The sequence below is a fragment of the Pongo pygmaeus genome, chromosome 18 (genome assembly GCF_028885625.2).
Source record: "Pongo pygmaeus isolate AG05252 chromosome 18, NHGRI_mPonPyg2-v2.0_pri, whole genome shotgun sequence".
Lineage (NCBI taxonomy): Eukaryota > Metazoa > Chordata > Mammalia > Primates > Hominidae > Pongo > Pongo pygmaeus.
The window spans coordinates 4,879,321-4,901,598 of record NC_072391.2 but is presented as its reverse complement, the minus strand read 5'-3'; the positions used below and the strand labels follow the sequence as shown (position 1 = coordinate 4,901,598).

Here is a 22,278-nt window from a genome sequence, read left to right as displayed (position 1 = left end):
ATCAAGGGACCTGTGGCCCCCTAGCCCAGGACCACCGTGGTGTGGCCAGTCCCTAATTTCCAGAACCTTCCACAGAACAGCCGGCCGGGGAACTCACGCAGCCGGCAGATGGGGCAGTTGTTGGCCTGGTAGCGCAGCGTGTCAGCGCAGGAGGTACAGAGGCACAGGTGGCGGCAGGGCAGGATCAGCGTGTCCCGCAGGTCGGACAGGCACACCACACACTCATTGCTGTTGTCGCTGTTCTCGTCATCCGAGGGCTGCTGGGACAAGGGCTTGTGGGTCAGCAGCCTCCGAAAGGCCAGAGGAGGGCTCCTGCTTCCTGTCCCCAGCTGTCCCACCCCACTCCACCCTGCCCTGGGGGCTGTCATGACAAAGAGAAGTCCCGAGGGGAGGGGGAGGTTGCCCCAGAGCAGAATCACCAGGCTCAAATCCAGTGCAAACTCAGCACCTGGCAGGGGGATGGTCTGTGCCCCTCACCCACCCAAATCATGAGAACATGGTCTCTTTCTGTTCTTCAGACCCAAAGAAAAAATGTGGAAGAGATGTACCTAAGAAACACATCTTCCTGAGGGTCAGGGTACCCGTATCTTTGGTTTAAAAAAACCAAGTTAATGGTCAGGCACGGTGGCTCACGCCTGTAATCCCAGCACTTTGGGAGGCTGAGGCGGGCAGATCACGAGGTCAGGAGATCGAGACCATCCTGGCTAACATAGTGAAACCCTGTCTCCACTAAAAATACAAAAAATTAGCCAGGCATGGTGGCACGCGCTTGTAGTTCCAGCTACTCAGGAGGCTGAGGCAGGAGAATAGCGTGAACCCAGGAGGTGGAGCTTGGAGTGAGCCAAGATCGCTGCCACTGCACTCCAGCCTGGGTGACAGAGCGAGACTCCGTCTCAAAACAAACAAAGAAACAAACAAACAAAAAACAAAAAACAAGTTAATATGTTAGAAATATTTTCATTAATGGCAGCAGCTACCAGAAACCACATTGGCAACTGGACCAAGAGAAAGCCAAAAATCTAAAACAGGTGTCCACAAACTAAGCCTGCGGCCTCTTTCTATAAATAAAATCTTACTGGAACACCGCCACACCCACTCATTTTCATACTGTCCCCACTGCTCCTGTTGTAATGGCAGCGTGGAGTCAGTGCAACAGAGACCATATGCCCGGGCGGCTGAAAACATTCCCTCTCTGGCCCTTTTCTCCAAGTGGGCCGCCCCTGGTATGAAACGTGAATGCACCGACTGCCCTGGGCTGAGGCGAGGCCCGGTCAGGTGCTCGGCTCCCGCCACGTGGAGCTGCTCCAGTTGTCCTGGGCCCAGATGCCATAATGAAGCGGGCCTGTGAGACTTTCCAAGAGATCTTAAGAGGCAGGAGTTTCACTCATGTCAGTGTGCCTTTAAACAAGTTCATCGACCAGGCGTGGTGGCTCAGGCCTGAAATCCCAGCACTTTGAGAGGCTGGGGTGGGCAGATCACTTGAGATCAGAAGTTCGAGACCAGCCTGGCCAACATAGTGAAACCCCATCTCTACTAAAAATACAAAAATTAAAAATTAGGCCAGGCGCGGTGGTTCACACCTGTAATCTCAGCACTTTGGGAGGCCAAGGGTGGATCACAAGGTCAGGAGATCAAGACCATCCTGGCCAACATGGTGAAATCCCATCTCTACTAAAATACAAAAAATTAGCCGGGTGTGGTGGTGCGCACCTGTGGTCCCAGCTACTCGGGAGGCTGAGGCAGGAGAATCGCTTGAACCCGGGAGGCAGAGGCCACAGTGAGCCGAGATCTCCTTGCTGCATTACAGCCTGGGCGGCAGAGTGAGACTGACTCAAAAAACAAAAACAAAAACGAAAAAACTAATTTCATCTCCTGCTACATTCCCCGGCTGGGGTACACCACGGCTTATTTGTCAGGCACCAGGGCTGATTCTATGGACATCTAGAATGAGCATCCCTCCCCCAGGAGCTGCAGGGACGTGCTGTCCTGTGGGGAGGCGGGCAGGAGCCGGGCAGCAGGGTGCCACACAGCTAAGCCTGGAGGGTGAGACACTGGCCCCCATTCCTGGGCTGCCCTGGGGAACCTGGATGGCAATTTACATAACAAGCCAGTGAATTTGCTGGGGAAAGGACAAAATGCTCCCTAAACTGTTAGCTTTAAAAAAAAAAAATTAAGGAAAAATGATGGCGTCTAGCAGTCTAGGACTCCAGGGGAAGGCATGGAAGGGAACCGGCACGCGTTGCTGTCCCCGGCTGCTCCCGGTGTGGGCTTCTGTAATGGCAGAGGGAAACCTCACCCAGGTACACACCTTGGTCTCCTGGTTGTTCTTGTTCTCGATGCCGTAGATCTCCTGCAGGAGGTAGCTGACCCGGTCCACCTGGAGAGCAGAGAGGGGCTCACTGGGCCCTCGCCAACTGTCATGTGAGGGCTCTCCATACCCACCTGGCCTAGCCCTGCCTCCAAGGTGCCAGGCTTCCATCCCAGGGGTCCATCCAGCTCAACCCCTGGGGGCCAGGACAGGGGCAGGGAAAACCTGCTGCTTTGCCCCTACCCAACCAGCAGCACCTGTAACAGGGCTGGAACCGGTGGCTCTCCCCACCACTGGGGGCCTGGAGCCAACCCACAGGCCCAACCACCACCCCCTGACCACCTCACCACCCCCAACACCACTTGGCTCCACCATCACCAGCCCCACGAGGTCAGCAGGAGCCGACGCCTGAAGGCAACAGACAGCAGCCTAAGTGCTCACTGCTTTCCAGACCCTCCTTCCACAAGATGTGAAGCCTCTCTGGTTTCAAAGACACCAAAGCAATGTCTCCAAGCTGATTCTGTCCTGCCACCCACTCGCAACCCAAAAGCCTCGCGCTGACCACATTACAAAGCGGTTTGTGCTGCTGGGTTTCCCAGAGACCATGGGCCAGGAGCACCACTCCAGGGAGCCCGGGGCCTGCTGGTCAGCTATCTCAACACAAGGCCCTGCCCATCACCGGGGTCTCCTGTTCCCCTGGTACCTGCAGGGACCTGGACCTGCTAGAGTTTGCTCCATCTCTCTTTTGTTTATTGTGATTTACATTTTAAATAGAGACAGGGTCTTGCTACATTGCCCAGGCTGGTCTCGAATCCCCAAGCTCAAGCAATCCTCCTGCCTCCACCTCCCATAGTGCTGGGATCATAGGCATGAACCACTGCGCCTGGACCACCTCTCTTCTAAAAAGCTAACAGATGGCCGGGTGCAGTGGCTTACACCTATAATCCCAGCACTTTAGTAGGAGGCCGAGGCTGGTGGATCACTTGAGGCCAGGAGTTTGAGACCAGCTTGGTCAACATGGCAAAACCTCATCTCTACAAAAAACACAAAAATTAGCCAGGTATGGTGGCGCGTGCCTGTAGTCCCAGCTACTGTGGATGCTGAGGCAGAAGAATCGCTTGAACCCAGGAGGTGGAGGCTACAGTAAGCTGGGATCATGCCACTGCACTCCAGCCTGGGTGACAGAGTGAGACTCCATCTCAAAAATACAAAACAAAACAAAACAAATTAACCAACTGTGGTGGCGCACATCTGTAGTCCCAGCTACTCGAGAGGCTGAGGCACAAGAAATCACGTGAACTTGGGAGACGGAGGTTGAAGTGACCTGAGATCGCGTCACTGCATTCCAGCCTGGGTGACAGAGCGAGACTCTGTCTTGTCTCAATAAAATAAAATTTAAATTTAAATTAAATTAAATATAAAAAAAATTAAAAACTAACAAAAATCATTCCCAAGTGGTGGCTTGAAACAGGTCTTATGCGCCCCAACAGTGCACACGGAGTAACTGTTAGCCGCAGCCTAGGACATCTCATTAGCAAGATCTAATACCGCTGTTTAGGGCACCCCATCCGCTAAATTCTCGGTGCCTACATGTGAGGCCACCAGGAATAACACTTCCCAGTGCAGCATCCCAGGATTGCTGACCCCAGAGAACAGATGTACTGCTCTATAGCTCCGTTGATTCTAGGCTATTTAATCCTTCAAGTATTGATGAAGTCAAGCTAAGTCTCTGTCCACTACTGACATATTGGACAATTTATAAGGAAGAGGAGAAGGAGCTGCAGACTTTGTTTCTGGTCTCGTTCCTTCCTTTTCCATCCACCCATTCATTCAGCAAATATTTACTTAACACTATGTTCCAGACACAATGGCTCAAACTGGACAGAACTCAGGGCCTGCAAGAGTCCCTGTACACGGCGGGCACGCAAAACACATATGCACACCCAAGACAGGGACCCATCGTCCCAGAGCTTAGAGCTCTACAGGGAAGTCAACAGGCTCTTGCACAGCTTTTTTTTTTTTTTTTTTTGACAGAGTCTTACTCTGTCACCCAGGCTGGAGTGCAGTGGCATGATCTCAGCTCACTGCAACCTCCACCTCCTGGGTTCAAGCGATTCTCCTACCTCATCCTCCTGAGTAGCTGAGATTACAGGCATGTGTTATTGTACCCAGTTAATTTTTTTATTTTTAGTAGAGATGGGGTCTCACCATGTTGGCCAAGCTGATATCAAACTCCTGGGCTCAGGTGATCTGCCCACCTCGGCCTCCCGAAGTGCTGGGATTACAGGCATTAGCCACTGCGCCCAGCCCCTGCACAGTTATTTCAAAGGCAGCAGCAAGGGTGGCCTAGGAAGACCAGTGCATGAAGACTACTGAAGAGTGTGCATGAGTGTCTATTTATATATGAGTGTGTGTGAGTACATGTGTGTCTGTACATGTGTATGAGTGTGTGTCTATGTGAGTGTATGCGTGTGTCTTTGTATATGTGCGTGATTGTATGAGTGCGTCTATGTATGTGTGCAAGTGACTGTCAGTGTGTATGTATGTGTGTGAGTGAATGTATGTATACGTGTATGAGTATACATGCGAGTGTGTGTGAGTATATGTGTGGGTATGTGTATGAGTGTGTGTCTATGTATACGTGTGTGTGTGTGTATCAATGTCTATGTATGTGTGTGAATGTGTGTGTGTATGAGTATGTGTCTATGTATACGTGTCTGAGTGTGAGTGTATGTGTATGAGTGTGTGTCTATGTATGTGTGTGACTGAGTGTGAGTGTGTCTGTGTGTGACCATGTGTGCATCTGAATGTGTCTATGATTGTGAGTGTATGTGTGTATGTGTCTATGTATGAGTCTGCAAGTGTATGAGTGTTTATGTGTATGAGTGTGTTTATGCGTGTGTCTGTGTGTGTGTGTCTATGTATACGTGTGTGTGTGTATCAATGTCTATGTATGTGTGTGAATGTGTGTGTGTATGAGTATGTGTCTATGTATACGTGTCTGAGTGTGAGTGTATGTGTATGAGTGTGTGTCTATGTATGTGTGTGACTGTGAGTGTGTCTGTGTGTGACCATGTGTGCATCTGAATGTGTCTATGATTGTGAGTGTATGTGTGTATGTGTATGAGTCTGCAACTGTATGAGTGTTTATGTGTATGAGTGTGTTTATGCGTGTGTCTGTGTGTGTGTGTCTATGTGAATGTGAGTGTGTGATGGTATGTATGAGTGTCTATATGTGCAAGTGCATGTGTCTATGTATGAGTGTGAGTATATGTGCGTGTGTACAAGTGTGAGTATATGTGCGTATGAGTGTGAGTATGTGCGTGTGTATGAGTGTGAGTATATGTGCGTGTGTATGAGTGTGCGTGAGTGATTATATATGTGCGTGTGTATGAGTGTGAGTATATGTCTGTGTATGAGTGCATGTGAGTGATTATATGTGTGTGTTTTAATTCAAACAGGTCGTATTTCCTCTGATGACTTACAATTTGCTTCTGCTTTAAAGGCTTCACAGAGAAGCTGCCGTCCATGTGCTGCAGGGGAGAAAGACAAAGAGGTTAAGGCGGTCAAAGTGGCGCCTCTGAGCACCCCTGCGTGGCCGCCTGGGTTGGCCACCCTGCCCCAGCCAATCCATGCCCACAGCTGGAAAAAGAAAAGAAAAAAAAAAAAAAAAAAAAGGATGGGGCCACTTGAAAACTAAAGAGCCAAGATTTCTCAAAACATGGCCCCCAGGCCTGGCTGTGAAACTATCTGAGGCCTCCTAAACATACAGCCCCGGGACCCTCTGCTGACCCACAGAACCCAACTCTCCTTGGTTGGTCTCAAGCACACTCAAGCTGAAGGCCGATCAGCCAAGTTCAGATGATGGACAAGGGCCTCCTGCACACCGAGAAGTAGCACCTGGCAGCAAAAATCAAGACAGACAAAACAGGTTCCTGCTCTCCCAGGGCCCGGCTGAGTTAGAAAGACAGAGCGGGAGCATGCACAGTGGTGCACACACAGGGAACCGCAGAGCTCTAAAAACGCAGGAACGAAATAGAACAAGCACACCCGACGGTATCCAGGGAAACACACCGCCGCTCAGAGTTCAACAAGGTTAATTACGGCTTGAGATCCGAGACCTGGCAACAACACTCATTATCCCTTCTCAGTCAACCACCATCAGCACTCAGAATTTTCCAGTGAGGCTGGCGAGTTCTAACAGAAATTTCCACAATGTTGGACTCCAAAAATAAAGCAGTTTCCCACTGGGTTTTGTACTTCAAGCACAGAATAGACCATTTTGCCAGAGATGGCCCATCTGCCTCTGCCAGAGGGCGCAGATGTGTCAATAGTCACCGTGGCTTCTGACGAGGCCGGGCTGGGGAGAGCAGCTGGGGAGTCCAGTACTAAAAAGGCAGAAGGCTACCCTCTGCCCAGAGCCCTTGCGTCACCACAGTCTGTGGTCCTGGACCCGGGAGAGAACAGACCCAGCCTCGCCACAGAACACACAGACGACAGGGTCCTCTACCCAGCTCACAGAACCCCCGACCCTGGGGTGCTCTAGAAAGACCCAGATCACAGGGAAGAGCTGGACTCTGCACTTAGAGCTCTCAGGGGCTGCGGCCGCACATGGGGCTGGAGGTGAGTGGAGAGCCTGGGCTAGGCAGGACCCAGAGGCAGCGTGAAGCCCGCAGCAGGCAGGCCGGGCCTTGTCTCACGGGATCCTTTCCGCCCCCGACTCCTGGGCCGCAGCATGGTGCCACGCAGACCTGCAACGGCAGGGTGCTGATGAATGTCAGTGCACACTGGGGGCGGGTCCACCAAGGCACGAAGACAATATCAAACAAGGGTGCGTCCCACCACCTCCGCCAAGTTCTCAGCAGAAACCCATGCCAGGTGGGCAGCAGCCCCTCATCCATCCTGCCAGTGTTCCGAGTGTCTACTCCGTGCCAGGCATCAAACTCAGCTCTGGGGATGCCACGACACCCAAGAGGACAGTGCTACCCTCGTGAACATCAAGTGGGAACAACAGATGTTTGTCCTGAGTGGCGTCAGGAAAAGCCTCCTGCAGGGAGCAGGGCCTGCGCAGCCCACAGGGTCCGGGTGCCGCAGCCAGGTGGGGGAAAGAGCAGCAGGACTGGGCGTCTGTGACGTGTGCCAGGTGACACCCAAGGACATTGAGCCTGGTGGGAAAAAGCTACAGCCCGAGGAGGTAACAACATTGCTGATCTCTGCACACCCCAGGGCGAAGTCAGTCTACCACAGGGAGCCCTCCTTGTGGGAGCCCCAGCCCCTGTGTCAGCAGGCTCTACAGAATTCTACAGGGCTGGCCTCAGTCTAGAACATTCGCCCTCAACACACTCCAAGTACCCTTTGAAAAGCCTCTTGGCCAGGTACGGTGGCTCACGCTTATAATCCCAGCACTTTGGAAGGCCAAGGTGGGAGGATCACTTGAGGCCAGGAGTTTGAGACCAGCCTGGGCAACATAGCGAGACCTCTTCGCTACAAAAAAATTTTTTTAAATTAGCCAGACGTGGTGGTGCATGCCCATAGTCCCAGCTACTCAGGAGGCTGAAGTGGGTGGATCTCTTAAGCCCAGGAGGTCAAGGCTGCAGCGAGCTGAGATCACACCACAGCCCTCTAGCCTGGGCAACAGAACGAGACCCTGTTTAAAAAAAAGAGATGGCCAGGTGCGGTGGTTCACACCTGTAATCCAAGCACTCTGGGAGGGCGAGGCGGGTGGATCACCAGAGCTCAGGAGTTCAACACCACCCTGGTCAATGTGGTGAAACGCCATCTCTACTAAAAACACAAAAAATTAGCCAGGTGTGGTAGTAGACACCTGTAATTCCAACTACTCGGGAGGCTGAGGCAGGAGAATCTCTTCAACCCAAGAGGTGGAAGTTGCAGTGAGCCGAGATTGTGCCATTGTACTCCAAGCCTGGGTAAGAAGAGCGAGACTCCATCGTCTCAAAAAAGGAAAAAAAAAAAAGGCCAGGAGCAGTGGCTCACACCTGTAATCTCAGCACTTTGGAAGGCCAAGGCGGGTGGATCACAAGGTCAGGAGATCGAGACCATCCTGGCTAGCACAGTGAAACCCTGTCTCTACTGAAAATACAAAAAATTAGCTGGGCGTGATAGTGGGCACCTGTAGTCCCAGCTGCTTGGGAGACTGAGGCAGGAGAATGGCATGAACCTGGGAGGCAGAGGTTGCAGTGAGCCGAGATCATGCCACTGCACTCCAGCCTGGGCAAAAGAGCGAGACTCTGTCTCAAAAAAAAAAAAAAAAAATTGGGCGGGCATGGTGGCATGGGCCTGTAATCCCAGGTACTTGGAGGCTGAGGCAGGAGAATCGCTTGAACCTGGGAGGCAGAGGTTGCAGTGAGCACAGATCCCACCACTGCACTCCAGCCTGGATGACAGGGTGAGACTCCGCCTCAGAAAAAAAAAAAAGGCTGGGCACGTGGCTCACGCCTGTAATCCCAACACTCTGGCAGGCTGTAGCAGGTGGATCACTTGAGGTCAGGAGTTAAAGACCAGTCTGGCCAACATGGTAAAACCCTGTTTCTACTAAACATACAAAAATTAGCCAGGCGTGGTCGTGCACACCTGTACTCCCAGGTACTCGGGAGGTTGAGGTGGGAGAATCGCTTGAACCCAGGAGGCAGAGGTTGCAGTGAGCCGAGATCACACCACTGAACTCCAGCCTGGGTGACAGAGTGAGCCCCTGTCTCAGAAAAGAAAAAAAAAAAAAAAGCAAATGCTAAGCCTCCTGACAGCGGCGCTCGGCCTTGGGACCAGAATGCTGGAAAGCAGGAAGCCACAGACACGCCCCAACCTGCCCCGGGCCCTTGACACACAGCCACCCCACCAAGCCCCATCCCCTGCTCAGGCTTCTCGTCTCAAAAGGCCACCCCCTGCCCTGCTCCCAGGTCCCCAGGAAAGTGATGGCCAGATGGCACTTACCTTTTCAAAGGCGGCCAAGAGCACGTGGGCATGGCCGGTCACTTCCACCACTGCTGGGGAGAGAGGCGCACAGTAGTCAGAGTCGGGGCCTGCCCCACCCAGGCATCTCACCTCCCCGACCCCGGCAGGCCTGCAGCACCGAGGGCTCAGCCTGCACAGAGTCCATAGAGTCCAGAGCCTGTTCTGGGACCTGCCCTCCTGCACTTTCCACCTCCTCACCCACCCGGGACTCCAAGCTGCCCACATCCTGCCCTGTGGGAAGCCCAAGGCCCTATGCCTGGCCTGCTTCATCACTGCTGCAAGCACTCCTCCCTCAGGACGTGCTTCCTCCCTGCACGGCCTGCACACCCAGGAGGACGGAAGAGGACGCACTCACCATCTCCTTCGTCCACCACAGCCTGGATGACCACTGGAAACACGCCCCGGTCCAGGTCAAAGTTCAGCTGAGGAGAGAGTTGGCAAGAATGGTCAGGACCCACACAGCCAAGCCTGGAAGCTGGGAGTCGGTCAACAGATGAGCTGGAGAGAGCAGGCAGGAGCAGGAGGCAGCAGCAGAGGTCAGAGGACGCGCCTCGAGATGGCAGGGAAGGCGGATGCCAGGCTTGGCACCTTTTTTATTTGTGTGTTACAACAGATACAACATAAAATCTGCCATTTTAACTACGTTTCAACAGCATTGAGTAAAGTACATCTATAATGTCATGCAACCGCCACCATCCATTTCCAGAACTTTTCATCACCCCAAATGGAAACCCCACGCTTAGCCATCAGCACCCACACACTCCCTATCCCCTCCTCCAGCCCCCGGCAGCCACCATGTGCTTCCTGTCTCCAGGGATTTGCCATTTTCGGACCTGTCATTTACATGGAACTGCACAACAGGTGACCTTCTGTGTCTAGGTATGTTTCCAAAGTTCACCCACGGTGCAGCATGCATCGGTGCTGCTTTCCTTTTTCTGGCCAAATAACAGGCACTGTGTGGATATCCACACAGTGTGCTCGCGTTCCTTTGTGACGGACACCAGGCTGGGCCTGTGTCCTGGCTACGGTGAGCAGCGCTGCACTGGACGCCAGTGCGTGTCTGCCTGAACCGCGTTTTCGGTTCTCCTGGGTGCGTGCCTCCGAGGGGATGTGCTGGTCACTGGGCAACTCCCTGTAACTTTCTGAAGAAGGCACCTGACTTGGCCCCAGCAAACACAAAAGGCAAGCAAGGGAGACCATGAGGCTGGCTTGAGTCCAAAGAGAAGCTTCCTCTTGCGTTCATCCCACCCCCTGCTGTGCACAGGCTGAAGGCCACCCTCTTCCCCACGGCCCCCAGGGCCCCAGCAGTCAGCCCAGCACAGTACCATCCTCTCGGACCCCTGCTCCCCAGCACTGCTCTGCGGGTCTCGCCCTGCTCTCTGCAGGCCACGTCCTTCTCTGGGCCTCAGGAAGCACTTGGCCCCTGGGCTTCTATCGCTCATACCCTGGCAACCAGGAAAGCCACCGGCCACCATCGGGCTCCCTGACTCCCTCCATAGAGGGCAGGGACCCTGCCTCTCCAGTCACCATGACATCCTCGGTGTGTGGCACAGAACGGCAATGGACACATGCATCTGTTTATTCTGGGAAGAAAAATAATCATTTATTTCTCAATAAAGATTGACTGAAAGAACAGATGCTGGCTGTGCCACTGTGAGCATTCTAAAAGCCAGTGAATCATTCGCTTAACACGAGTGAGATGCAGGAGATGGTAATTATAACACAATAAAGGTGTTTTAAAAAAAAAAAAAAAAAAAAAAAAAACAAGGCCGGGTGCCGTGGCTCACACCTGTAATCCCAGCACTTTGGGAGGCCCAGGTGGCGGATCGCCTGAGGTCAGGAGTTTGAGACCAGCCTGACCAATATGGTGAAACCCCGTCTCTACTACAAATACAAAACTCAGCCAGGCATGGTGATGCATGCCTGTAATCCCAGCTACTCAGGAGGCTGAGGTAGGAGAATCACTTGAAATCGGGAGGCAGAGGTTGCTGTGAGCCGAGATCACACCACTGCACTCCAGCCTGGGCGACAGAGTGAGACTCTGTCTCAAAAACAAAAACAAAATATGGATGAAACATCAAAGAGGAAAGGCCTGGCAGGCCCAGCCCAGGCAAGGGCAGTTGGGTCAGGGGAGAGCCTCCTGCCTCCCGAGCCCGACCACAGGCCTCACTGACTAAGACCCATGAGGAAGGGACAAGCCCCTCCATGTCTGCAGCAACCACCCCTACAGATGTCCAGGTGGGACCGCTCCTGGCCCAGCACATGGGAACCCTGAGCCCGCAGCCAAGCACCCGCCCCGAACGGCAATGCTCAGAACCAACAGACACACAGGATGTCTCCTCTTCCCTGCTGTCCCTCCGTGAAGTGGGCAGTGGAAGCAGGGCAGGGGCCCACAACCCCACCCCAGTGGCCAGGGTGGCTTTCATCTCAGGCCCTCCTCCCTCTGAGCCTCGGCTTCTTTCCCTGTAAAATGGGGTCATTACCGTGCTACTGCATGGGTTTCAAGGATAAAGTGCAAATGAAGTCCTCTCGACAGACCCAGCACAGAGACACCGCCTGTGATGGCTGCTATGGTTGTTGTGAGTATTACTATTATGATCTTTTTTTTCTTTTTTTTTTTTTTTTGAGACGCAGTCTTGCTCTGTTACCCAGGCTGGAGTGCAGTGGCAGGATGTCGGCTCACTGCAACCTCCACCTCCTGGGTTCAAGCAATTCTGCCTCAGCCTCCCGAGTAACTGGGATTATAGGCGTCCGCCACCACGCCCAGCTAAATTTTTGTATTTTTAGTAGAGACGGGGTTTCACCATGTTGGCCAAGCTGGTCTCGAACTCCTGACCACCAGTGATCCGCCTGACTCAGCCTCTGAAAATGCTGGGATTACAGGTGTCAGCCATTGCGTCCAGCCAAATATTACTATTATTTAAGGAATAGAGGGAAATGTTTCTTCCTAAGATTTGTCAACACAGCGCATTTCCTACCAAAAATACAGACGAAAAGAAAGGAGTTACAGCGGACCACAGAGAGCAGTCAGAAAAAGGGGACGGGGAAAAATATCAGTGTCAAGAAAGTGCCCGACTGCGAACCAGGGAGGCTACGTGGACATGGACACAGGGCAAAGGCTGGCAGCACCCAGGCGCTCCCAGGCATGTCCCCGCCCAGCAGGGACTCCATACCCACAGGCACCTGGCACACGGCTACCGCAGCTTCCTCCCATCTGGAGCTAAGAGTTCCATTCTGATCAGAATGAATGGCACACATAACCCATCCACACAAGAAGCCCTGGGCAGGCAGCCATCAGCTGAACAAACCACAAGCCTGGAGACCAAGGCCACATGGGCCTAGGCCCCACATCTCAAGAGGAAGGGTCAGGGGTTCCAGGCACAAGTCCCATGGGATGGACACCAACGCACACATGGACAGAGGTAGACAGAGACACTGACGCTGGGGGCTATGCTGTGAAGGCTGAGACGTGCCGTGGTCTCTGTTAGTGAGGAAGGGTGGAGCCAGGAGCTGGCAGGGCACTGACCCAGGGCCAGAGTCAGGGCTGCTGGCGTCGAGTCTAGCTCCTCATCCATTCACTACAAACAGAACCCCACCTGAACCTCAGTTTCCCCATTTGGCAAAATGGAACGGAAGCCATGCCTAACACAAAGCTCCAACTGCTATGGCTGGCAGAGCACACAGTCAACACCAGCACCCTGAAGCCCTGTGTGTCCAGGCAACGGGAGCCCACCCAGCCTCCTCCGGGAGAGGGCTGGAGAGTACAGAAGGAGAAAAGGGTGCAAAAGGTGGCCAAGGAGGCCAATCCTGGGCCAGAGCTTTGTGAAAACGTCCACCCACATCAGAAAGCTGCAGACTGGTGGGCCTGACGTGGTGGCTCATGTCTATAATCCCAACACTCTGGGAGGCCGAGGTACGAGGATTGCTGGAGCCCGGGAGTTTGAGACCAGCCTAGGCAACATAGTGAAACTCTGTCGCTACAAAAAAAAAAAAAAAAAATCAGCCAGTAGTTGTGGCACCTGTAGTCCCAGCCACTGGGACCTGTAGTCCCAGCCTAGGCAACATAGGGAAACTCTGTCGCTACAAAAAAAAAAAAAAAAAAATCAGCCAGTAGTTGTGGCACCTGTAGTCCCAGCTACTGTGAAAGTTGAGGTGAGAGGATCGCTTAACCCAGGAGTTCGAGGCTGCAGCAAGCTGTGATTGTGCCACTACACTCCAGCCTGGGAGACAGAGTAAGCCCTTGTCTCAAAAAAAGGGGGGGAAAAAAAAAAAGCTTCAGGGAGGTGGGGCACATGTTCACACCCACTGAGACCCAGCCAGGCCTCCAGCTCCCAGCCGTCTGAGGGATACCACAGACACCTGGGCTTGCCAGAGGGAGGGACACTCCCTTCCCTGGTCTGGGGGGCCTGTCAGGGGCTGATCATGCTGGGACTGTAGGCCCCTCGTGAGCCTGTTTCCTGCCCACTCCACTGAGTCTGCATAGGAGCCATCGTCCCAGGGTTGCCTGGCAACGCTCCCACACTGCTGCCACAAGGGCTGTCATTAAGCCCGGAAATGGGGAGTTCACGCACCGGCAGCCACTCCTTTAGGTGATGGAGCCAGATGGGGGAGGCAGAGCTCTGTGGAGCGCATCCACCCCCGCGCCCCTGCCCACCCCTGGGCTTCTGCCCAGGCCTGGAATGCATCCACGCAGCCAGCACCTCAGCACCGGCATGGGCCGCTTTGTGCTCTGAGGAGCCTCTGAGTGAGCTGTGATTTTTTCTCATCACACTGCAGAAACTCAGTGCTGACAGTGCTTTAGTGGTGTGGAATAAAAACCAACGGTCTGGGGAGGCGGGCATGATGGTGGCTATAGCCTTCTCTCCCACTCCCCGGCTGGTAGACGGGTTTACAGTGGGCGGCCCTGGGTAAAGCCCTTTGCATGCTGATCACGGACCCCTCGTGGCCACCCTGTGAGGGACTGCTTCCAGCCCCAGTCTACAGAGGGGCAAACCCAGGCTCACAGAGCTGCACGACTGGCCTAACGCTCTAGACAGAGAAAGCGGCAGAACCAAAGTGGGCCCCCAGCCCCTCCACACATGTCCTCTCTGCTCCTGGGCAAGGGCAGTGCAGCCACGCTGGGCACCCCTGTGGCCTGTCCTTGCAGCTGCGCTCTTGATGCTAAGCCATGCCTGGCCCAGCATCTGAGCCCCTCAGGTTCTCTTCAGGGAAGCGTCTCCCTCCTACTAGAGGTCTCTGCGGCCTGGCTGCAGGACGGGAGGCCCCCGCCCCAAGTGGGGCCACAAAGAGAAGCCACACAGCCTCCAAGCACCTCCGGACCCAGCCGGATGGCCACGCGCTGGCCTGCAGGTCACTCGCTGAGAGCAGGGCCAGCGGAGAGAGATGGGAAGCTAAGCCACAGAGATCCCCACCCTGATGACACAGGCCCTGGAAGAAACCTCAGGCCACCCAGCCTTCTCTGAATCTACACCAGTACGTCTCTGGTCTTCTTTTCTTAAACCAGACCGAGTGTTTTTCTGTCACTTGCATCCACAAAAGTCCTGACAAGGATAGCACCTTGAAGGCCCCGCAGGAGCAGCTGCCCCCAACGTGTGCCGACTCAGCGTGGCCATCCACGGACGAGCCAGGGCTATGCTGCACACGGGCGCTCCTTCAGCTTCCTCAGCAAACCCTTACCAAAGGCCCCCTGGCGGGTCCAGTGCCAAGTCCGGGACAGAGGTAAGGACAACTAGGGGCATCGTGATTCCAACTCTCTCTGGGCCCTGAACACCGTACCCCTCAGGAAGCTGGCCACAATGACCACTCCCCTCCCCTCCCCCAGCCACCTCACCTGCAAACCCATGGTTCACAGGGCATGGAGACTGGGGCTCCCCAGAGGGGCTGGGGAGGGACCCCAGGGAACAAGAAAAAAACAGGGAGCACAGACACCCCCCAAACTCCCACTCCCCAGAACTCAGCACACACGCCGCATAGCACCCACAGTCACACATGAGAGCAGGGTGCGGAGTCCATGCCAGTGATGCCGGGAGAGGACAGAGACTCCACCCACCCGAGGGAGTCTGGGGAGACGTTTATTTTACTTTTACTTTTTTTTTTTTTTTTTTTTACCTTCCTAAGAAATGGAGTCTCACCATGTTGCTCAGGCTGGAGTGCAGTAGCTATGCCAAGGTACAATCCCACTACTGATCCGCATGGGAATTTTGATCTGTTCGGTTTCCAACCTGGACCAGTTCACCCCTCCTTAGACAACCTGGTGGTCCCCTACTCCCAGGTACTTTTACTTTTGAGACAGGGTCTCGCTCTGTCACCCAGGCTGAAGTGCGGTGGCACCATCATGGCTCACTGCAGCTTCGATCTCCCAGGCTCAGGCGATCTTCCCACCTCAGCCTCCTCAGTAGCTGGGACTACAGGCAGATACCACCACACCCAGCTAATTTTTGTATTTTTCATAGAGACAAGGTTTTACTCAGGCTGGTCTCAGACTCCTGGCCTCAAATGATTCTTCCACCTCAGCCTCCCAAAGTGCTGTGATTACAGGCGAGAGCCACCACACCTGGCTTGTTTTATTTTTAATGGAAGGACAAGGGAGGCTTTTTACAGAGACTGGCTACAGGTCAGGAAGAGAGCCACAGGACTGGCCCCAGCGTAAGTCAGCTCACGAGGCCTGCTAGCAGGGCATGTGGTCAATGTCTCCTCCTGGCCCCAGACCTGGGACCCACAAGGTCTATATCGTTTTTTTTCTTTTTTCTGGGACACAGTCTCGCTCTGTCGCCCAGGCTGCAGTGCAGTGGTGCGATCTCGGATCACTACAACCTCTGCCTCCCGGGTTCACACCATTCTGCCTCAGCCTCCTGAGGAGCTGGGACTACAGGCGCCCGCCACCACGCCCGGCTAATTTTTTTGTATTTTTAGTAGAGACGGGGTTTCACCGTGTTCGCCAGGATGGTCTCAATCTCCTGACCTCGTGATCCACCTGCCTTGGCCTCCCAAAGTGCTGGGATTACAGGCGTGAGCCACCGTGCCCGGCCACACAAGGTCTGTACTGTTACACAGGAACCCCCCGGACCAGGGTCTTTGCAAGCCGCAGACCAGACGGACGCTGGAAAACAAGGCAACGGGGGAAGGAGGGAGGACACAGCTTTCACTGAAAGCTGGAGAGGGGCCTAGGAGAGGAAACTAGCAAAGCAGCCACTCAAGCCGCAGCCTACAAAAGGCCTGGTTAAAAAGAGGTCTGCAGCAATGGCCGGGCGCGGTGGCTCACGCCTGTAATCCCAACACTTTGGGAGGCTGAGGCAGGCGGATCACGAGGTCAGGAGATTGAGACCATCCTGGCGAACACGGTGAAACCCCGTCTCTACTAAAAATACAAAAAAATTAGCCTGGTGTGGTGGCGGGCGCCTGTAGTCCCAGCTACTTGGCAGGCTGAGGCAGAATGGCGTGAACCTGGGAGGCAGAGGTTGTAGTGATCCGAGATCGCACCACTGCACTCCAGCCTGCGCGACAGAGCGAGACTCCGTCTCAAAAAAAAAAAAAAAAAAAAAAGGATGTCTGCACGAAGATTTTAAACAAAAGTAAGGTTGAAAAGCTTGAAGGAATACCACCTGGTGTGAACAGACAGACCCTGCCTGCATTGCTGCAGCCTGGCGGAGGGAACCCCATTCTTCACACCTCTCCAAACCCAAGTGTCCGAGCCTCCGAGTGCAGCTGCCTGGTCGGCCTCTGGTCCCCTGGCCCTACCAGCACGTGGCCAGGCCTTGCTCCCGCCCATCCGCACGTCCACCTGAGCACACAGACTGGGGCGGCCGTTCCCGGGACTTATGAACCCCGGAGGAAGCCAAACACACAGGCCGCACTGTGCTGGCCCCACCCCCAAGGGGAGAGAATTCGGGAGGAGCAAAGGGCAAGGAGGAGCCCAGCCAGGATTACCTCGTCATCCTTCCATTCCGAGAAGTCGATCTTGAAGGAGGGCAGAGAGAACTGCTGGCTCACCCCTCTCTTGTAGTGGACGGTCTCGGACTGTAGCGAGGGGCTCTTGGGGCTGTATCTGCAGGGAGCCAGGAGTAAGTAGTGAGGCTGCGGCAGGAAGAGGGCCCTCTGTACCCATCCCTCCCACTCTGACAGCTGGCAGGGCTGCAGACACGTGTCTTTTGGGGACCCTCTCTCATGGGGAACAGCAAACAGCCTACATGGCCACGTGGCCCTCACCCTTCCAGGGCCTTCCACGGCCTCTCTGCTCACCATGCAGCTCTGCCCAAGTGAGGCCTGGCTACGATTCTCCCAGAGCCCACACCTGCCCAATCCTTTTGCTGCCTCCGCAATGTAGCTGTGCTTTTCCTTTCCACGCGGTGCTAAGTTGGTTTACTTCTTTTTTTTTTTTTTTTTTGAGATAAGAGTCTCGCTCTGTCGCCCGGGCTGGAATGCAGCGTTGTGATCTCAGCTCACTGCAACCTCTGCCTTCCGAGTTCAAGTGATCCTCCTCCCTCAGCTTCCCGAGTAGCTGGGGTTACAGGTGTGCGCCACCATGCTAGGCTAATTTTTTTAGTACAGACGGGGTTTCACCATGTTGGCCAGGCTGGTCTCGAACTCCTGACCTCAACTGATCCACCTGCCTCAGCCTCCCAAAGTGCTGGGATTACAGGCGTGAGTCATTGCACCCAGCTTGAGTTTGTTTACTTTTTAAATGAAGACAGTACTTAACTATACACAGTGCAAAATGCACCTTCCCCAACCCTCACGCCTGCTCCCAGAGGCCTGCTGTCTGCCCCAGCAGGGACCCACAGATCACTCCCTGAGGGCGGAGGCACAATGGTGCCCACATGCAGCACAGGTCTCTCTTCCTCAATGTTCAGACGGGGTAGGCATCAACACTGCTCTTTCATGCGTCCGCACACATCAGGGGCTGTCCTGTGAACCACCACACAGGTCCCGCTGTGGTTTTACTGATTCAGTCAGGGCCCCTGGCGGACACCAGCAGATGGTCACCAACATCTCACTTTTCCCAACACTGCTTCAAGGACCACCCTTCTGCATGTCTTAGCCACAGGCATGAGTGCCTCCCTAAGACAGGTGCCTCAAGCAGTTTCATTTCTGATAAAACTCAATGCAGGAACCCAATTCACAATCCACAGCCCCTCCCTCCACCCCACCGCCCTGCTTGTCTGTGGCCAGGGCTCCACAGGCTCTCCTGGACAAAGGCACACCAAGCCCAGAAGTGGGGTGGGGCGTGGGGGGGCCACCACTGTACACACAAAGGCAGAAGAGGCCTGCCATGGCCGCCAGAGCCCAGCATGGTTGGAGGCACTACAGGGGAGGCCCGGGCTCAGCCTCAGTAGAAGGCACAGTTAAGACGCCACCCTCAGGCGGACCCCAGCTTTCTCCTGTGAGATGTCGAGGCCTGGACACACCCCTCTGTCTAAGCCTCAGTTTCCTTGTCAGGAGGCAGGGAGGGTGGCTTGCCCTGTAGCTCAAATGGATGGAGCACTGGCAGGCTGGATGGTGTCCGGGTACCTGGGCACAGCCTCCAGGTCCTGGAGCTGCTCCTGCTCTGTGATCCCTGCTGGGAGGGGAAGCAGGCCTCGTACCAGGTCCTGAGAGAGGGGGACAGTGGCACTGGAGCCGCTCCTTCTCTGTGATCCCCACTGGGAGGGGAAGCTGGCCTTGCACCACGTCCTGAGAGAGGGGGACAGTGGCATTGGAGCTGTTCCTTCTCTGTGATCCCTGCTGGGAGGGGAAGCTGGCCTTGCACCACGTCCTGAGAGAGGGGGACAGTGGCACTGGAGCTGTTCCTGCTCTGTGATCCCTGCTGGGAGGGGAAGCTGGCCTTGTGCCAGGTCCTGGGGGGGGGGGGGACTGTGGCATTTCTCTCATCACTAGCCCCCAGGGGTCTAGGACAGGGTGACAGCAGCCAGGGCTGGTAGCTCTCTAGCCTTTCTGGTAGCAGCGGGACCCTCTCTTCAACTGCACCCGAGATGGTCACCCAGCCCCTGACAGCTGGAGCACTGGGGGACAGGGGACAGACCACTTACTCACACTGGCCTGTGACCTCGGCCCGCACCCTCTCTGTGGCAGCCCCTGGACACCTCCCCAGAGCCCAGCTCCTCCACCATGTCGGCCAGGCCCGAGGAGGGCACCAGGCCCCAGAACCCAGCTCCTCCACCATGTCAGCCAGGCCCGAGGAGGACACCAGGCCCCATGGGTGTCACACACTCAACCCCAAGCAGTGGGGTGCAAGGAGGGGACAGAGAGGCCTGCCCTGGTCACTCCAAACGCTCCTACACCCAAGAATTCCACGCCTGTCATAGCACACAGGCATGCATTACTAGTGTCATTAAAGAAATATAATCAAGTGCTGGGGCAAGGTAGAGCCTTAAAGAACAAAGTCTAGAAAAAGGGACCTGTTCCTCCCCAAAGTGCTGCTCCACAGGAGGAGCCCTGGCTGCCGGGAAGCCTAGGGCCAGAGCCCAAGGGCGGCCTCACCTGGTGGCAGGTCCCTAAGAACCTCTACATAAGTCGTCTCCACCGGCCCCTCCACTCGAGCACTCAGGCTCCTTTCATGAGCACCTGTCACACGAGGGGCTGTGCACAGGACACATGGTCTCCTCCTCACACCACCCACCCACATTTCCAGCTGAGGACACAGACGCACAAGCAGTCACGTGCCCCAAGCCACTCAGCGGGGACAGCGTTCAAAGCCTAGGCTCTCAACCACACCCTATCCCCAGATGCAAAGCTGACCACTGAGCGGTGTGCTCCAGTGCAGGAAGGCGGGGGGCATGCTCCTGCCTGTCTCTAAAGCCACTTGGGGCAGATGTGCCCTTGTAGCCTGGAGGCGGTCCTGCCAGCTCCTGCTGAAGTTGCAGTTTTCAAACTTTCAGGGCCAGAAGGACTCTTATCTCAAATAAAACCTCTGAAAGTGCAAATATGTAATTATGACACAATAAAAAATAAATATTTGATCCCGGCCCCAGTTGCCGATACAGAGTCCTCTAAAACCCTTGTCATTTCCAGAGCGACAGGGGTGCTAGGAGCCTCTTTTGTTCTGACATTTGTTCCCTGACCTTTACTCCCAACACAGAACTCCAAACCCTTGGAATTTCCCGGGTGGTAGGAGTGTCTTATGTACCAGTGAGGTGACTCTTGGCTCCTGGAGGGGGGGTAGCTGCCAGAAAGACCAAGCCATGATTAGAGACTTGGAAGTGTTGTCTAAGAGCTCCTGAGGAAAAACAAACAAAAATCTGGGCCAGGTGGGCCAGGTGTGGGGGCTCACGGCTGTAATCTCAGCACTCTGGAAGGCCGAGGCAGGTGGATCACCTGAGGTCGAGAGTTGGAGACCAACCTGACCAACATGGAGAAACCCCGTCTCTACTAAAAATACAAAATTAGCCAGGCATAGTAGCACGTGCCTGTAATCCCAGCTACTCGGGAGGCTGAGGCAGGAGAAGCACTTGAACCCAGGAGGCGGAGGTTGCGGTGAGCCAAGATCACACCATTGTACTCCAGCCTGGGCAACAATAGCGAAACTCTGTCTCAAAAACAAACAAAAACGACTTTCGGAGGCTGAGATGGACAGATCATGGGGTCAAGAGATTGAGACCATCCTGGCCAACATGGCGAAACCCCCATCTCTACTAAAAATACAAAAATTAGCCAAGCGTGGTGGCGCGTGCCTGTAGTCCCAGCTACTCAGGAGGCTGAGGCAGGAGAATTGCTTAAACCCGGGAGGCGGAGGTTGCAGTGAGCCGAGATTGCGCCACTGCACTCCAGCCTGGGCAGCAGTGTGAGGCTCCGTCTCAAAAAAACAAAAAACAAAAAAACACCTGGAACTGAATTTCAGCCCAGCCTCATCCTCCAGGGAGGGGACAGGGGCTGGAGACAGTTAATCATCAATCCTGCCTATGTGATGAAGCCTCCAGAAAAGGCCCTGAAATATGGGGTTTTCAGGACAGCTTCTGGGTTGCTGAATACGAGGAAGGTGGTGCGCCCCACCCCTTCCCCCACACCTCGCCCTGTGAACCTCTTCATCTGAATCCTTTACAATCAACCAACAAACACCAGCCAAGTGTTTCCCTGGGTTCTGTGAGCCACACTAGCAACTCATCAAGCCCAAGGAGGGAGCTGTGGGAGCCTGATTTATGGCTGGTTGGTGAGAAGTTCAGGTGACAGCGGGGGCTTATGAGCGGCATCTGAAGTGGGGCAGTCTTGTGGGACTGGGCCCTCAAAGTGCAGGGGCTGCGCGAACTCCAGGCAGCGTCGGAACTGAAACGAGCCACAGGACCCCAGCTGGTTCCCGCAGAGAAGTGGGGAGTCCCTGGGGTGAGAGAAGCCCCTCACATCGTGGTAAAGTCCTGGAAGTATGGTGAAAGAGCACGGTTTGGTTTTCTCCCTCTGGTTAGTAAGGCAGACAGAAGCCCCCCCCCAAGGAGTCCAGGGCCCCCAGCCAGGCCGGTGCCAGCCGCCCGCGGAACTCACACTGCCCTGCCGTTCAGGAACTCCTCCGATGCCTGGCAGTAGATGGTGATGGCCACGCGGGCATCGGCGTCGAAGGTGAACTCCAGGCTGTAGAGCACCCGGGGCTTGTCGCCGTCCTCGGTGGGGCTGTCGGCGTCGTCTTTGTACCTACCCCATGCAGCAGAGAGAGAGGCAGCGGGTCAGCGGCCACATCCACGAAGGCTGCCTCCTCCCCTGCCAGGCTGAGGGGCGGTGGAGGTGGCTATGTGGACACAGCCGGCTTCTCCAGTAGACATAGGGGCTGTTTCCTATTTGGACATGAAAGCCCAGTGGTCCAGGGCTTGCCTCTCCTTCTTCCTACCCACAGAAGATGGGGTACATGCTTTTGGGTCAGAGACAGCCCCAGATGCCTCAATTCTAGTCGGTTTAAGCAGTTTCCGAACCTACTGAAATCTGGTGCTGGGTCATTCCTGTCAGTGGGGGGGGCCGTCCTGTGCGTGGCAGGAAGTCTGCAGCATCCCTGCCACCCAACTGAGATGCCAGGCACCCCACCT

General features: G+C 54.9%; 1 protein-coding gene across 16 annotated transcripts in view; it reads right to left on the bottom strand.

Annotated features, from left to right (window-relative positions):
• MGRN1 (mahogunin ring finger 1) overlaps window positions 1-22,278 on the bottom strand; it is a 65,368-nt gene that overhangs the window by 16,731 nt on the left and 26,359 nt on the right. For 9 of the 16 annotated variants that reach the window (XM_063654789.1, XM_054453142.2, XM_054453141.2 and 6 more), the window contains exons 4-10: window positions 21,746-21,892; window positions 17,204-17,321; window positions 9,633-9,699; window positions 9,257-9,306; window positions 5,794-5,841; window positions 2,309-2,377; window positions 98-257 (exon numbers count right to left, since the gene is read on the bottom strand). In XM_063654789.1, coding sequence (XP_063510859.1) covers window positions 98-257; window positions 2,309-2,377; window positions 5,794-5,841; window positions 9,257-9,306; window positions 9,633-9,699; window positions 17,204-17,321; window positions 21,746-21,892 — 659 coding nt within the window. Of the gene's footprint in view, window positions 1-97; window positions 261-2,308; window positions 2,378-5,793; window positions 5,842-9,256; window positions 9,310-9,632; window positions 9,700-17,203; window positions 17,322-21,745; window positions 21,893-22,278 lie in introns of all 16 variants that reach the window. The other 7 variants (XM_063654790.1, XM_063654787.1, XM_063654792.1 and 4 more) reach the window with 3 other exon arrangements.